This window comes from Mauremys reevesii, linkage group 26 (assembly GCF_016161935.1).
Source record: "Mauremys reevesii isolate NIE-2019 linkage group 26, ASM1616193v1, whole genome shotgun sequence".
Classification (NCBI taxonomy): domain Eukaryota; kingdom Metazoa; phylum Chordata; order Testudines; family Geoemydidae; genus Mauremys; species Mauremys reevesii.
In genome coordinates, this window is record NC_052648.1 from 10,979,295 (window position 1) to 10,995,043 (window position 15,749).

Below are 15,749 nucleotides of genomic sequence, written 5' to 3' on the forward strand. Positions count from 1 at the left end.
TATAACACTGTCCTCGGGAGCCAAAAAAATCTTACCACGTTATAGGTGAAACCACGTTATATCGAACTTGATTTGATCCGCTGGAGCGCGCAGCCCCGCCCCCCCAGAGCACTGCTTTACCGCGTTATATCCGAATTCGTGTTACATAGGGTGGCATTATAACGGGGTAGAGGTGTACCAACAAAAATAACTGGTAAAATGAAAGGAAAAAAAAGTCAGCCCTTACTTTAATATGACAAACAACAGACACGTACAAGTTCCACCTCACACTGCAGTGTGATCTCAAGACTAGGGCACTGAACTTGTGAGCCAGGAGAAAACCACTAAATTGTTGTGACTTGAGGCAACTCACTTTACATCTCTGACCCTCTGTTTCTTCTCCCACCCTTTATCAGTCTTGTCTATCGCTTGGTCTGCACACCAAGTAACAGCAGGGGCAAATTGGGTTTTGTAATGACCCATCCACTCCCAGTCATTACAAAACCGAACTTCCCCATACTGTTACTCACACCTTCTTGTCAACTATTTGAAATGGGCCACCCTCATTACCACTACAAAAGTGATATTTCCTCCCTTGGTACTGTTAATTGAATCGTTAGATTGACCCCCCCACTTGGTAAGGCAACTCATCTTTTCATGTACTATGTATATATGCCTGCTACTGTATTTTCCACTCCATGCATCTGATGAAGTGGGTTTTAGCCCATGAAAGCTTATGCCCAAATAAATGTGTTAGTCTCTAAGGTGCCACAAGGACTCCGCGTTTTTGCTGATACAGACTAACACGGCTATCACTCTGAAACCTGTCATTTTGCACCAGGATATCTATTTTGCTTAGTGATATGATTTTTTTTTTAACACGGATCTAGTTATACTGGTACAATCCTTAGGCTATGTCTACACTAGACACCTTACAGCAGCAGAGTTGTATCAAAGCAGCTGCACCGCAGTAAGATCTCCTATGTAGCCGCTCTGTGCTGACAGGAGAGAGCTCTCCCATCGACATAATTAAACCATCCCAACCCCCATCTCCTGCCAACAGAGCGCTGTCCACACCAGCGCTTCTGTCGGTATAATTTATGTCAGTCGGGGTCACACCCCTGAGCGACGTAAGTTTTAACGACAGAAGTGCTAGTGCTGACATAGCTTTAATGTGGACAGTTATACGGGTACAAAGATGACTCATACCAGGATAGCTTATTCCCCTTCCCATCCAGAAAGAGAGATACAGGGTATAAAGCACCTTTATACTGGTGTAACTGCATCCTCACTAGGGAGGTTGCATCACTTTAACTCTACTGGTACGGTTTAGCGTAGACGAGATCTATGTAAATTGTAAGTTTTTCGGGGCCAGACCTGTCCCTTACTATGTGTTTGCACAGTGCCCGGCACAATGGGACCCCAATCTGAGTTGGGGCCCGAAGGACTATCACAATACAAACAACCAGCCACCACCACCTCTTCACTCTGTCTGACAGGCATTTTAAACTTAAAACATGATTCATAAATTGAGGCTTATATTTTTTTTTTGCTTTGCCTTGTTCCTTTTGTGTTGTGTAAACAGGAAATAAAGCATGAAGACAGAAGTTCAAATTAAATTTGGCCCTACCACACGCAGCTGCTTTTGACAAAGAACAACATTTTTTGGAAAGAACAAGTCACATAATTCAACCAATTACATTAAAATGTCAATAGAAAGAAAAATCTATTACTGAAAGATCAGTAAACAAACGGGGTCATTTTTTCAGGCCGGAGGAATGCAGATAGTGTGCTCCCACGCTAATCAGTCCTTAAAATCCTAACGGGAGGGGGGACAGTATAGTGCTTAGAGAGTGCAACCGAGGAGAATTCCTGGATTATATCTCTGGCATTGCAGAGAGCCATGTTACAACATCCCAGAGTTTCAGTTTCCCCATATATTGTTTTCACTAAAAAAAAGTGTTATAATTAATTAAAAGCATCTAAGAGAAAAGATAACTTTTCTTAACTCTTTACTCTCATTAACCTTCCTAGGGTATATTTGCACTATATGTCATTACAGCTATGCCAGCATAACCCCCTAGTGTACACACATTGCACACGGATGGACGGGATTTTACCATTAGTACAGACCACCACCTCCCTGAGTAACAGTAGCAAGGTCAACAGAAGCATTCTTCTGTCAACACAGCAGCATCTACACTAGGCGTTGCGTCGGCATAGCTATGGCGCTCAAGGGGTGGGGATTCTTCATACTCCTGACTGAGGTAGCTATGTCAACCTAAATTTTAAGTGTAGACAGGGCTCAAACTCTTACTAAATCTCACATATGATTTTATACTACAGCACATGAATGAATACAGCTGCCTGCCCTGTTCTGCAACCTTTACTTACATGAGCAATCTCACTGAAGTCCATGTTTTCACTCCAAAAAGGGTGTTTTTTTGAAACAGCAAATTCAATGTAAAAAAACAAAACAAAAAACCAAGCCCCCCCCCCCCCACCACCACCACTTTTTTGCAACTAAGACAAAACCAACGAGCAAGTTAAGTGTTGCAGGATCAGGTTCCACGATTTAGATTCCTCTAGTTGTGTTGGCTTTGGGCCTCAATCCTGCTCCCACTGAAGTCCATGGACATTTTGCCATGGAATTCAGTAGGCGCAAGCTCAAACTCTTTGTATGAGAATATGCACTTACATTGTTGGCTTGGACCTTAAAGTACTTTTCTTTAGTGCTCTGAAATGGCTTTGTAATTGAGTCGTTATTACACACTCCCAACTTGTCATTTATTTTGGCAGGGACTCCTGCAAATACTTGCTTGTATGTTAGAGGAGAAGACACCTTAGATTTATGATAAAACAGAAGAAAGATCCTGCTCCTGCAAGGTGACAATGTTGCTCAGTTCCCATTGACTTGAGCATATATGGCCCGTACAATGCTATATTTCTATTTGAAGAAGTCTTAGCCATCAGTGAACTCTGGCTGCAAGATACAAGTGTTGTGAAACAGCTGCACTGCAAATATTGATCAGTTAAGCAAGAAGAGATACGGATGAGCAGTTACATCTGCACATAGAGACCATAACTGACTTGTGTCTTGTGATGCAGTCGTACGAGAGATACTAACAGAAACATAAGTTCTATTGTACGTTCATGTAGAAACTTTTTTAAGTTAACTGAAAAGAACAGATTAAAAATGCATCACCCCACCACTCTGCAGCCAAGACTTTTCAGTTAAAATCCATCTTGCTGGGGGGAAACTAAAGGAAATCTGGATGTAAAATGCACTTCCCTTTTCCACTATGCTCCTAAGCAAACATGAATAACTCAAAGTTTACAGTCCAATTCACATGACTCACAAAACCAAGATGAGGTTCAATGAAAGCTGCTACTGTCTCCATTTCAAAAATACAAAATGCCCTTGTGTCTTGTTGAGGGTAACATTTTGTTTTAAAAATGTAAGAAACAGGATACTGTTGTCTGCACAGGAAGCGGGCAAAAAAACTACATTAAAGGGATACATCATGTTTAAAGTCATAGGTCATAAATAAATGTATTTCTTTACCCATGTTACTAATATCTTAGGTTGTCAGAAGGGAAAGTTTTAAATCGGATTTATTTCTCGCTGTTTGTGCCTTTCATTGATTTTTTGAATTTCTCTCAGCTTGGAGAAAGGACAGTCCAGCTGTTAGGATGCTAACCTGAGACTTTCAGGTTCATAGCGACAGAGTCCTGTGGCACCTTATAGACTAACAGACGTATTGGAGCAAAAGCTTTTGTGGGTGAATACCCACTTCATCTGATGCATGATTATATTATCTATAATCACAGATAAGGCCAAAAGGGACCATTGCGATCATTTAGTCTGACCTCCTGGATAACATGTCACAGCACTTCCATTCATTAATTCCTGTTTGAACTAGAACAGATTTTTTAGAAAAATAGTTAACCTTACTTTAAAAATTGTCTGTGATGTAGAATCTACCACAATCCTTGGTAAATTGTTCCATGGCTAATTAACCTCACTGTTAAAAATGTGTGCCTTATTTCCAGTCTGAATTTTTCTCGCTTCAACTTCCAGCCATTGGTTCTTGTTCTAACTTTGTCTGTTAGATTGAAGAACCCGTTATCAATGTTTTGTTCCCCATGAAGCTATTGCTTGCCCCAAGATAGACTCCCCTGACAACCTGCAAATATGGCCTACACTTTGTTCTTAGATTATAGAGTTACTTGGGAGAGCCAGGTTCAAGTCCCTGCTCTGTCAGAAACTGCCTGTGTGACCTTCAGCAAGCCACTTAGGGACGGATTTTTAAAAAGTATCTAGGCACCACCTAAATCACATTGAAGTCAATGGGAGTTAGGCACCTAACTACTTCTAAATATCTGCCCCTTAGTCTCCTTATGCCTCAGCTCCCCATCTGTACAATGGGGATAAAAGCACTCCCCTACTTCACAAGGGTGTTGTGTGGATAAATATATTAAAGATTGTGAGGCACTCAGATAATGGGGGCCATATGAGTACCTAAAAGAGAAACAGGAAAATGGATGATCAAAATAAAAGAATTCAATTTTACTTTTGTTTATAGCCAGTTTCACTGTCAGGCTAGAGAGGGAGCTTTCACCTTTGCACGCTCCTAATCCTGAGTTGCTGGAAAGATGAGACAAAAACACTCTCTCTTCTGTCAATAGACAGCCTAGGGGCTGCGCTATGTTAATTAGATTTCCAAGGATGTCTATAGCTTACAATCAGGCTCAGAAGGATGCGATTTTTACTGATAAATGTCAATTCACCACACACAGCCAAACTGATCAAAAAAAAAATAATAATTTCCATCAAGAATAAAACAAAATTTACAGATGGGCAAAGAAAAATGGTGCTTGAGAACTTAGAGCTTGAGTGAAGGATATTTATTTTGTATATTTTGATGTGTGATGTTGAAGTTTTATGACCGTTAAAACACAAACTGTCAGCTTTTTGAATCTTGATGTTTACAGTCATTAATTATTGCCTCCCCCCCTAGTTTCCTGGAACTGTAAAAATTTAAATTGATACAAAAATTTAAAATGCTTAAAATAGACAATATTATCTGTCAAAATTATAAAAAACAAACCAAGTTTTGCCAAGCCTACTTACAATATATGCTACTGCCATGCTTCCTCTCAACACCTATACAGGCACTTGCAGAAGGCAGTTTATGGAAGCCAAACACAATTTTCCCCATACCCCTGGGTGGACTATTTACAACCATATATCCTACCTACTCTATGTAAGATCCCACACGACAAAAACATGATAGACAGACATTGGCTTCAATGGAGTTACTCCTGTGAATAAGCCTTACTCATATGAGTAAGAGATTGCAGGCGTGGGCCTCAGAGGAGGAGAGAAAGACTTGCTTTTCCAATGTGTGTTTCTCTGTGCTTTCGCACTGCATTACAACTACTACTCCTGGGGGAATTCTGCACCAAAAAATTAAAAATTCTGCGCACAATATTTTAAAATTCTGCATATTTTATTTATTAAAACACAATATAATCATGCTGGTTTCAATTATTTAGGTAATTTATTTAAAGTACAATACAATGGATGGAGAATGGGAGTGGGCAGCATTGGAGGAAATCCCCAACCCCCCTTGCCTAATAGTAATGTAGCCAGGTTTGACCCTTTATGCAGCCATATGCTCAGTGTTACAGCATAGGCAACTGAAGAGCAAGTGAGGGCTGGGGAATCAAACTCGCAATTTGTATTGGCTACTGACTATCTTCAGAAAAGTCAGTAGGCAAACAGTTCACAGAGCACATTTTAATAAGAATTTTTTTCGGTCCAAAAATTTAGACCAGTTGTAATCAGTAAAGCACCATACGCATTTATAAGGCCATACTGTCCTTTACACCACTCTGACCATGTAAAGGAACCTTAAAACTTTTACACCGGTTTTATACTCCTGGGGGAATTCACAAAAACAATGGGAACAATTCACCAAGCGGGCAGGCTGCTATGTTCTGCTCTTTCTGAGGGGACAGCCTGCCCCACACCTACCTCCTCAGACACACTTTGAAGCACTACCCCTCCATGCCAAGCATGCCGCAATAGTGAAGAGGGACAGTGTCTCTCTCTCACAACCGCCCACCCCTTCACACACACACACACAGTGGTGATTTATGTCTCTATTGGCTGCTCCAGGTGCCTGAACCGACCTGCCTGTGCTGCCGGGAAGGGGTGAATGACTGCTCTTGGGGCTTCCCTTTGCTCCCCCATCAGAAGTCATTTTTCTGCAGGGAAGAAAATAAATCTGCAGGGGACATGAATTCTGCACACACACAGTAATGCAGAATTCCCCCAGAAGTAAATTACTCAGATTGGCCTAGCAAATAGGACCTCTGCAGCAGACAACAGTAACATCCAAAGTAAAATTAAAAACACACAAAAATAAATCATCAATTATTTACATGTCAAATGTCTACAGCTGAGATAAATACCACAAAGGTCTCATCACTAGTGTGAGAGAAATACAGTTTCAGAATATATTTAGCAAAAGGTATTGTAGTAAAAAGCAAAAAGAAGAGGAGAAAGGAAAACCATCTCTCTTGGAACTACTAGTGCCCAAGACACACTTTGAAAAAACTTCCACTCTTCTTGCAATCACCACATGTGCAAAACCCCCATTCATTACAGATGTAATTTTCCCTTGCATTCACTGTGCAATCAGCCTCTCCTTTCACCTGCACAGCTTACAAGACAGCACTCCCACCCTTCTTACTTGCTGAACACTCATAATACAGAATTACCTCAATTGCCACACATGCAAAATGGTCATTTGCATCCACAAACCAGGCAATTACGCACTCAACTCACCACAAATCACAAGGCGACAAGGTGCAAAACTTGGTAGAGGAAATATGGGTGGGAACCAGCCACTGACAACTTGTTGCTGAATAGTCAGACTTGGGGGACAGCGCATTGTTTAGGGCAGGGGGGTTGGAGAGAGAAGTGTTTCCAATCCAATCAGTCCCCAGTGCCAAGGGGAGGTGGGGGGAGAAGAGGTCTGCCTGGTTACACCCCCCTCCCCCATTAATTATTCACCTGGGCTGGGGGGGCTGGCTACACCCCCTCCCCCATTAATTACTCACCTGGGCTGGGGGGGGGCTGGCTACCCCCCCATTAATTACTCGCCTGGGCTGGGGGGGGCTGGCTACCCCCCCATTAATTATTCACCTGGGCTGGGGGGGGGCTGGCTACCCCCCCATTAATTATTCACCTGGGCTGGGGGGGGCTGGCTACCCCCCCATTAATTACTCGCCTGGGGGGGGGGGGGCTGGCTACCCCCCCATTAATTACTCACCTGGGCTGGGGCTGGCTACCCCCCCATTAATTATTCACCTGGGCTGGGGGGGGCTGGCTACCCCCCCATTAATTATTCACCTGGGCTGGGGGGGGCTGGCTACCCCCCCATTAATTACTCGCCTGGGCTGGGGGGGGCTGGCTACCCCCCCATTAATTACTCGCCTGGGCTGGGGGGGGCTGGCTACCCCCCCATTAATTACTCACCTGGGCTGGGGGGGGGCTGGCTACCCCCCCCATTAATTATTCACCTGGGCTGGGGGGGGAGCTGGCTACCCCCCCATTAATTATTCACCTGGGCTGGGGGCCCGGTTACCACCCCCCATTACTAACCGGGGCGAGGGGCCGCTCCCGCAGGGGGCAGCGACCCGCGCTGCTGTTTATCGCCCTTACCTCAGCATCAGCCGCCCAAGCCCTCCGCTCCCTCCAGCCCTTAGTAACAGCCGCGGGGCACACCGGGAGTTGTAGTTCCAGGGCGGCTTATCGCCGCCGACGCGAGCCGTGACGATGACTCTCTCTCCCAACATGCCCCTCGGCGTCCCTCCATCATGTGACCAGGGGGGGTTGTCTGAAGCCGGGTGGGAGGGACAGGCGGATATTGGCCTACGGCGGCCTGCGGGGGACAATTTTATAAGGGAGGTGTGTGAAAGGCGAAGCCAGGGCTTGCCTGAGCCTGCCAGGGGTAGGGTGGAGGCTGCTGGCCACCACCTGGGGTCACTGATGGGACTGGCATCTGCACCCCCCCCACACACACACACCTTAGGCCTCTGCCCCTTAGCACCCACCCCTGGCCTTTGCAGGCTGCAGCTCCGGGGCCGCGAGACGCCCTTCGCTGCAAGGCACGTCCCTGTCCCTCGGTTTAGTGCCCAGAGGGCTGGTCAACGCCGGTTCGGTCGGACCCTGCCACGGTGTGCAGGCAGGGCCGGTGCAACCATTTAGGCGACCTAGGCGGTCGCCTAGGGCACTGGAATTTGGGGGGCGCCATTTTCTTCGGCAGCGACCGGGGCGGCCAGATCTTCAACCGCCCCGGTCGCTGCCGGCATTTAGGCAGAGGGAGCTAGGGCAGGGGAGTGCGGGGAGGGCCACATGCAGCAAGTAAGGGGGGGGCGTCACACAGGGGAACTCCCTGCCCCAGCTCACCCCTGCCCCGACTCCTCCCCGAGCATGCCGTGGCTGCTTCACTTCTCCCGCCTCCCAGGCTTGTGGGGCCAATCAGCTTAGGCGCCGCAAGCCTGGGAGGCGGGAGAAGTGAAGCAGCCATGGCGTGCTCGGGGAGGAGGTGGATCAGGAGTGAGCTGGGGCGCAGGGGGGGGGGGGGGTGCCTCAGGGCAGAGCGTGGGGAGCTGCCGCAAGGAGGGCGCCTCAAACCTGGGCATCCTCTTACCCCTACTCCTGGGCCTCTCTCTCTGGAGTCAACCCCTTGCTTCTGGGCCTGTCTTACACTGACCATGTAGATTCTTCCCCTCATTGCTAGGGGCACTGCACAAGCCTCCCTACCATTTGGCAGGGTTCCCCAGCTCTACCCAGGCCTCCCAGCAGTTTTCCTCAGAACTCAGCAGCAGCTCACAGTTTTTCCTAGATTGGTAGATTCTAAGGGATGGTTGTGACCATCTAAGTCTGACTTCTTGAATAGCACAGGCCAGAGCACTGCCCCCAAATCAGTCTTAGAGCAGATCTGTTAGAAAAACAGCCAATCTTGATTTTCAGCGATGGAGGCCATGACCCTTGGTAAATTGCTAATTAAAAATGTACAGCTTATTTCCTGTCTGAATTTGTCTGGCTTTCAACTTCCAGCCATTGGATTGTATTAGAAGATTGAAGAGCCTGTTATTAAATATTTATTCTTCAGGCAGGTACTTAGGACTGTAATCAAGTCACTCCTTAGCCTTCTCTTTGTTAAGCTAAATAAGTTGAGCTCCTTGAGTGTGTCACTCTAAGGCAGGTTTTCTAATCCCTTAATCTTTCTCATGGCTCTTCTCTGAACCCTCTCCAATTTATCAACGTCCTTGAATTGTGGGTACCGGAACTGGACAGTGACTCACCATTCACAATTTCCCTTCAGCGCTTTCCCTCAGGCAACTAGCCAATTCAACCAGGCCCGTAATCATATGCCTAACTGTAAGCATCTGAATAGTACCCAGAGGTGAAAGTAAGCTGGTGCGTCATACCAAGGCAGATTGGCTTCCCCTGGCGGCAATTTAAAGGGCCTGGGGATTTAGAGGCCCCGCCCCTCCTAAGGACTCTGGAGTACCGGTAAGTCCTTTAAGTTAGTTTCACCCCGGATAGTACCATAGGTCTAAAAGTCAGGCATTGAGTACCTTGTGAATGGGGTTTCAGTGACAGCCTGTCCCAGAAAGCCCCTTGAAATCCATAAAAAGACTCTCCCTGGATTCAAGTGGGCTTGGGGCTTTCTGCTAAGAAAGAGGAGTCAAATTCAATACTTCCAACACATTTTCCTCCTGTAAAACAGACTTTATTTTTCTTTCCATAAATCTTGTGCAATATACATCTCTCTCTCTATAGAATCCACCTCATTAAAAGGTCACCCCCATATATTCTAGTACTTTTATGAAAAATCCAAACAAAGCCCCCCCGCCCCTTAAATTAACATTTCCCTTCCCCCCACCCCCACCCCCTTCCTAGCTGGCCGATTCATAAGAGGAAGTTTCATTATTTTGTTAGGTTTTTTTTTTTCTTTACAAAAATAGAAATTACAATCTTACAAGACAGGACATTCAATGAGAACAGAAGTGTTTTCCTAAGTCTAAAAAGTAAAACATTTCCATAAAACCTGTCTGTACCTACAGATGGTGGTGGTAGGGTGTGTGTGTGTGTGTGTTGTGTTAGATGGAAAAATGCTTTGCATTTCTGCATTTCATTCATATAGATAAAAATAACATAAAACTGACTGCAATGTTATATATTTTCTCTTTTGCACCAACATTCACAAGAATATATATTAGCCATTTCTTCTTTTTATACACAGTGTGAGGGGTCTAGAGGTGGAAAAACACACTCAGCTAAATGTTCATATAAAACAAAATATATATATTAGATCTTCATCTGGCAAAGAGTGAGTTCTCGCTTTTTGTTTGGTTCCGCAATTCAATTTTAAATAAAAAAGGAAAGCAAACGAATGAAACCCATCCAACTATCTAAAGCCTGCTCAGCATGGCGCTGTAAGTCAGAGAGACATGGTGTGAAATTTTCAAAAGCACCTGATTTAGGCTCTTAAGAGTCATTGTCAAAAATGACTAAGTCTCATTGAAAGTTAGAGGCTCCTAAGTGCCCAAGTTTCTTTTGAAAACAGCACTTAGGTCCCCATTCTCAAGGGGATGTAGATGTCTGACTCCCACCGAAATCTGTAGTATTCAGACCAAGAGCCTCAAAGGTGTTGAAGTGCCTAAGTCACATAGGCACTTTTGAAAATTTTACCCGTGATCTTATCTTTATATTGCTTGTTGTGTGTGTCTGTGTGTGTATCCACCAGGTCTGATTCCCACTTACACTGAGCCTCATTTAATCCACTCTGGCAGCATAAAGGGGCCTTAAACTGTGTGTAATTGCACTTTAAGTCCGCTTCAGATTGGCAGAGTGGTGTCAAAAGGCCTTAATCTTATTTACACTAAGGCCCACCATGTATACTGGCATATAAACTGAGAAATGTATGTATACCCCAATGATGCAGCATATGTTACAAGCCTTGTCTCCAATCTCTTACCCACATAAGTGGGTAATTGCTACCAGCCCATGGAGTTACTCCTTCAGCTGAAGCAACAGAGGTCCCTACGTTCAGCCCTGCAAATCCCAGTTTCATTCCCATATGGGGGAAGGGGAGCATTCATTACATCTGTTAGAATGCCAAGCTATTAATTTGTGAGGCAGGTGGGTGGCACACTCCTATGCCTACAGTGAGTATGATAACCCAGTGACTGAACCTGGGGCCTGATCCCGCAAGGTGCAGAGTACCCTCAAGTGGCATACAAGTCAGTAGGAGATGAGGGTGCTCAGCAGCTTGGCGAATCAGGCCCCACTGGCAAAGCTACCTTTGACTACACTGGGAATAACATTGAACAGAAGGGGCAAAGGTGAGAGGAGAAGCAGAGGAAAAGGTGTAAAAGGCTTGGAAAGCTTGGTGGGGGGGCTGGAGGGCAGGTCCCAAGCCCGGAGCTGGACAGTGCAGCCAGAACAAGAGTATATGGAAACTGGCCTACGTGGGACACTGAGCTTTGCAGTGTTAAGTTAGGGGGTGATTTATACAAAGGGTTATCTTATACACAAGTATATACGGTACACATGTAGGTGGAGATTTGCAACGGTGCCTAGGGGAGTTAGATGCCCAACTCACATTAATTTCAACATGCCTAAATTCCCCTAGGTGGCTTTGAAGATCTCCACCTAACAGGTTGTTTTAAATAATCACGCATGGCCTACTTTCGTTCAGCGGTTGGAGGTTAATGTTACTTGTGAAAAGGGCCAAAACTCCGAGTTTTAACAAACTGGTTTATATATTAAAAAAAATTTAATTTTACCAACAATTCGGTGCCTTTAAAAAGAAAAAAAAAAGTGCTGCTTCCTGCAGTTTGGCAGGTTGGGTTACAATGTCTTATGTTTCCAGTCTCTTCCTTAAATTTCTCTGTGGGCTTTTATTGCTCAGAATCCAAAATTTCTCCCATTTGACATACGCTGTGTCGCAAGCAGGGAAATTGCAGTTTCAGTGGTGAGGGCTCAGTCTTTCCAGATTTAAGGTGCTCTCTTGGCTTCTTCGCTAATGACATGAAAATGGCGACTTTTAACCTTGTCCGGAGAACATCAAAGACACAAAAGGGAAGGGGGAGTTGTGCCTTTTTTCCCCCCAAACATTTCAGAACACCTGCGGCTATTGCCTTTAAGAAAGGGATTTCTGTCCTCTCACAGAAACTGACAAAAGCCTCTTTAACAAAGCACATTCCTTCCTCGCTGTGCTAGCCCCCTAAGGTCTGCCTTCCATCAAGGAAGATAGCCGACCAGCAATCGGTGCGGTTGGAAATGATTTTTAAAAAGGCACAACCCCGTGTATGAAAAAGGCAATACTGACTTTTCAAGTCCACAAAGTTCTGGGATCAGAGGGTGTAGCACAAAAAGCAATATCCCGTCCCCACCCCTGCTAACACTGCCCTGGAGAACAATACATGGCACTAGATACTGCAACGGGCTACTGGGAAAGCCAGCAGCCTTCTTCTGAAAGATGAGTGAATTTGGGAACATGCAATCAGTGGAGAAAAACGCCATGTTAATAAACGGAGGTGGAGAATTCTGATATTTTCCACTACAGACATCTAACCGTGCTTAACAAACGAGAAATGATGTCCAGCTTTATTTTGTGTATGGTGGCTTTAAGGGAAAATGAAAGTCCCAAGTTCTTACTCCATTTTTACTCCATAGACTTCATCGGGAGGTTTGCCTGAATAAGTGCAAAGCATGTTCCTCTCCGGGAGCTGGGCCACCCGCAGAAGAAAAACGTATGATTAGTGCTGGCTAATGGAGTTACTTGTTCACCTCAAGAGATGGAGCGGGCTGTACTATAGAAATGAAGGTAGTGGGTTCAAACCTTCTTGGTACCTTATAGGATGGGGGAGGTTAATTACATAAGAAATAAGTAAGAAAAAGGGCAAGGAGTTGGGAGTTTGACTATTTATCAGTAGGAACCACTGTTCCTCTGGCAAGAAGGTTTTCTTCTTGTACGATTTGGCATTGGCAACAGTGGGAGCAGGAGCAGGAACTAATAAATAATCCACAGTAGGTGACAGTTTAATCTCTCCAGCAGTATAATCAACCTATGGGCTGTTACACAGCGTGGAAGGAGATGGTATCCCTCCACCCAAATGATTGCACAAATATATTCCCTCTTTTTTTTCCCTCAGAGGCATCAGCTTCTTCCAAAACTGAAACTCTGGGGAGGAGAAGATGCTAGAGGGGGGAATAACGACCGCTGCCCCCATCACCGCCTAGTAACTTTGCTGTGACTAAAAAGATCCACTGAGAGAGAACCCTGATTTCTGTTCAGCTCAGTGAGTGAATCCTAAAAAACATCAAAATCAGGAGCTAAAAGCTCCTGAAAAAATGGGGTCAAGGATGATTCGACCTCGAGGACCAGAGCAGCCGCATGCCGCTTTTCCCTAACCCTGTTACGCTTGGCAGGTACCGCGCTTTGCAGCCTATGTTGACTGGAGAACGAGAACATTAACCGCCCTTACAAGGAGGTGCAAGGCGCGGTGTGGGAGTCAGCACCAAAGGAGGCCCGGGATGCCTTGGTAACACTGCATTCCCAGCTGGGATGTCAGTAGCAGGGATGGACCTGGGACCTGTGGTTCTAAAAAACACAAGCCGCTACTGCCCGAGCAAGAAGACCAACGTTAGGAAGCTAACACTGCAGTAGGCTCAGTAACCTCTGTCTATGCCCAGCCCCCACTAAAATGGGACAGAGCACTACACTGAGTGGGTTACACCTCTGGGAGAAGAAGGGTTAACATGGCAGTGCTGGATGAGGTTAGGGAGATGAAAAGGTCACCGGACCTGATCCGAGACGGGGAATTTCACTTTAAAAGGGGACTCTATACAAATAAATAAATACGACAGCCATGGCCCGAACGAACGACTGCTTATAACAACAACAGTTACAGCAGTGCCTGGCGCCCCAAAGCACGGACACTATATACACACAGCACCTCTAAAATGCAGCTGCCTCGGGGAGGGCAGTGCACAGCAGCAGCTGGAGAGTGGTATTTGGCCACAGGTAGAGAGGCAAACCCCTTCTCTTAGAGAAAGTGCCCAGGATCGTACAGGAAAGACGGGGGCTTCCCTGAAAGACTCACATGTGTGGCATTCGGAGGCGTGACGGGAACAGCTGACCCTGCATTCAAACCATTGATCACAGGGAGTCTAACCCCTGTGCAGACCCCACTTGCATCCCTTCTGGTTAGATTTGGACAGTTACCCTGCTAGATTCTTCATAAGGGGATATGATGTTGAATTTCTACTTCCCTGTTTTCCACCGAGTGGCCCAGTCATTACAGGCCTGGCTCTGTCCCCCTGCTCCTTGGATAGTCATTAAGCCCAGGGCACATTAAAAGTAAGATGCTACTTTTGTCTTCTTTTCCCTCCATGCTTCAGTCCAATTCAACTCCCGACTCTACTTCTCTTCCCATCCCCTGCCTGTTTTTGGTTAGCCACCTATCCCACCAAGTCTGTATTGCCCCTTTTTCTTTCCATCCTTCTGGCGTTTATTTAATTTAAAACAAACAAATACATATGAAACAAGAGGAGAACAAGGGCTGGTCCTGGGATGAGTGCTGGCAGCTGGGTTCCTTTGCTTTGTTGCATGGGCATGTGTGTGCCCCATGGTGATTCATGCACTAAGGGAAGGTGTTGGTACGGTACTGGAGCGTCTCCTCGAGGGAGTGGAAATTTCACATTCATTTCACCGGTATGGCAAAGTCAGTTCACTTGTCCTTCAAGGTGCATTACATTCAAGAGCTATTGCAAACCACAGCGAGGAGATGGGGCAGAGGGGCAGATCACCTCACCCCGTAGGGTCTCTTGGGTTTGGTTATTTGAGTTAAATGAACCTCCCCGGCCCCCAATGTTTCTGTTCCTCTCCAGACTTTGGGAAATGAAACAGGGTCTGGCCCTCCGAGCCTTAGCTCTCTCGTGGGTCGCTGTACTGGAGCTCCGAGTTGAATACTTCCTTGTACAGGGGCGGAAAGTTCATAGCGGTCTCTGGATGCAGAAGCCGGAAAAACTCCAACTTGTCCAAGTGCAGGTTGCAGATGGTTTTCATCAAGGGCAGCTTGGAAATCATCTGCAGGGGAAGGAAGTGAGATTTGGGCTTGCGATCAGCATTGCTGTGCACCGGTCATACCCAAGCTTTGCGGTCGCTGGATGGGGCTTAGCTAGACGTGGCATGGTGTCATGACAGCGAGGCGGCTACAGCAGCGTGAACCCCTGAAGATGGTGTGCTGCACCTGGGTGGCTGCCTCTGGGAACGGACCAGGGCTGAGAGGCACCAGGTCAAGCCCTGTTTTGAACCAGTGCAATGCATCTATCCTAGGGGCTTGCATTTCCTAGGGGGAAATGATTTGGCTCCCGCTGGGGCCTGGAAAATAAAGGGAGCAGCTGGGTTGGCTTTCAACTGCCCTGAAAATCTACGGCTGAGGTTTCCTCCTGCCCGCTCGATGGTACCGCAACCACTCGATCCTGAGAGTCACAAACGAGCCCTTGCGCTACAGACGGCTGATACGTAAACCTCACCCACACCTGGAACTCGAACCCTAACCCCTCCATTCTTAACGCACAGGCCTCTTGCACTTGAGTGAGAGGAGCGCTTCCTTGGCCGGTCCCTGCAGCAGGTTCCACTATAATTAAGTAACAAAGCTCACCCCAGGCGGTG

General features: G+C 46.1%; 2 protein-coding genes and 1 long non-coding RNA gene across 5 annotated transcripts in view; 1 reads left to right on the top strand and 2 right to left on the bottom strand.

The window, feature by feature from the left end:
- SCAMP4 (secretory carrier membrane protein 4) overlaps positions 1-7,897 on the bottom strand; it is a 31,476-nt gene extending 23,579 nt beyond the window's left edge. The window contains exon 1 of one of the 3 annotated variants that reach the window (XM_039515959.1): positions 7,715-7,897. Coding sequence is in view for 1 of the 3 variants with exons in the window: in XM_039515958.1 (XP_039371892.1) it covers positions 6,836-6,941 (106 nt within the window). In the remaining 2 variants the exon portion in view is untranslated. Of the gene's footprint in view, positions 1-6,835; positions 6,957-7,654 lie in introns of those variants that run through there. The other 2 variants (XM_039515961.1, XM_039515958.1) reach the window with 2 other exon arrangements.
- A 1,621-nt stretch (positions 7,898-9,518) lies between these two features.
- LOC120391876 lies at positions 9,519-13,432 on the top strand. The gene is made up of 3 exons (XR_005591510.1): positions 9,519-9,574; positions 12,746-12,896; positions 13,225-13,432. It is a non-coding gene; the product is annotated as an uncharacterized LOC120391876 (long non-coding RNA).
- A 1,510-nt stretch (positions 13,433-14,942) lies between these two features.
- LOC120391875 (nuclear receptor ROR-beta-like) overlaps positions 14,943-15,749 on the bottom strand; it is a 37,044-nt gene continuing 36,237 nt past the window's right edge. Inside the window, exon 10 of the mRNA XM_039516100.1 lies at positions 14,943-15,161. Coding sequence (XP_039372034.1) covers positions 15,000-15,161 — 162 coding nt within the window. The 3' untranslated portion in view covers positions 14,943-14,999. The remainder of the gene's footprint in view (positions 15,162-15,749) is intronic.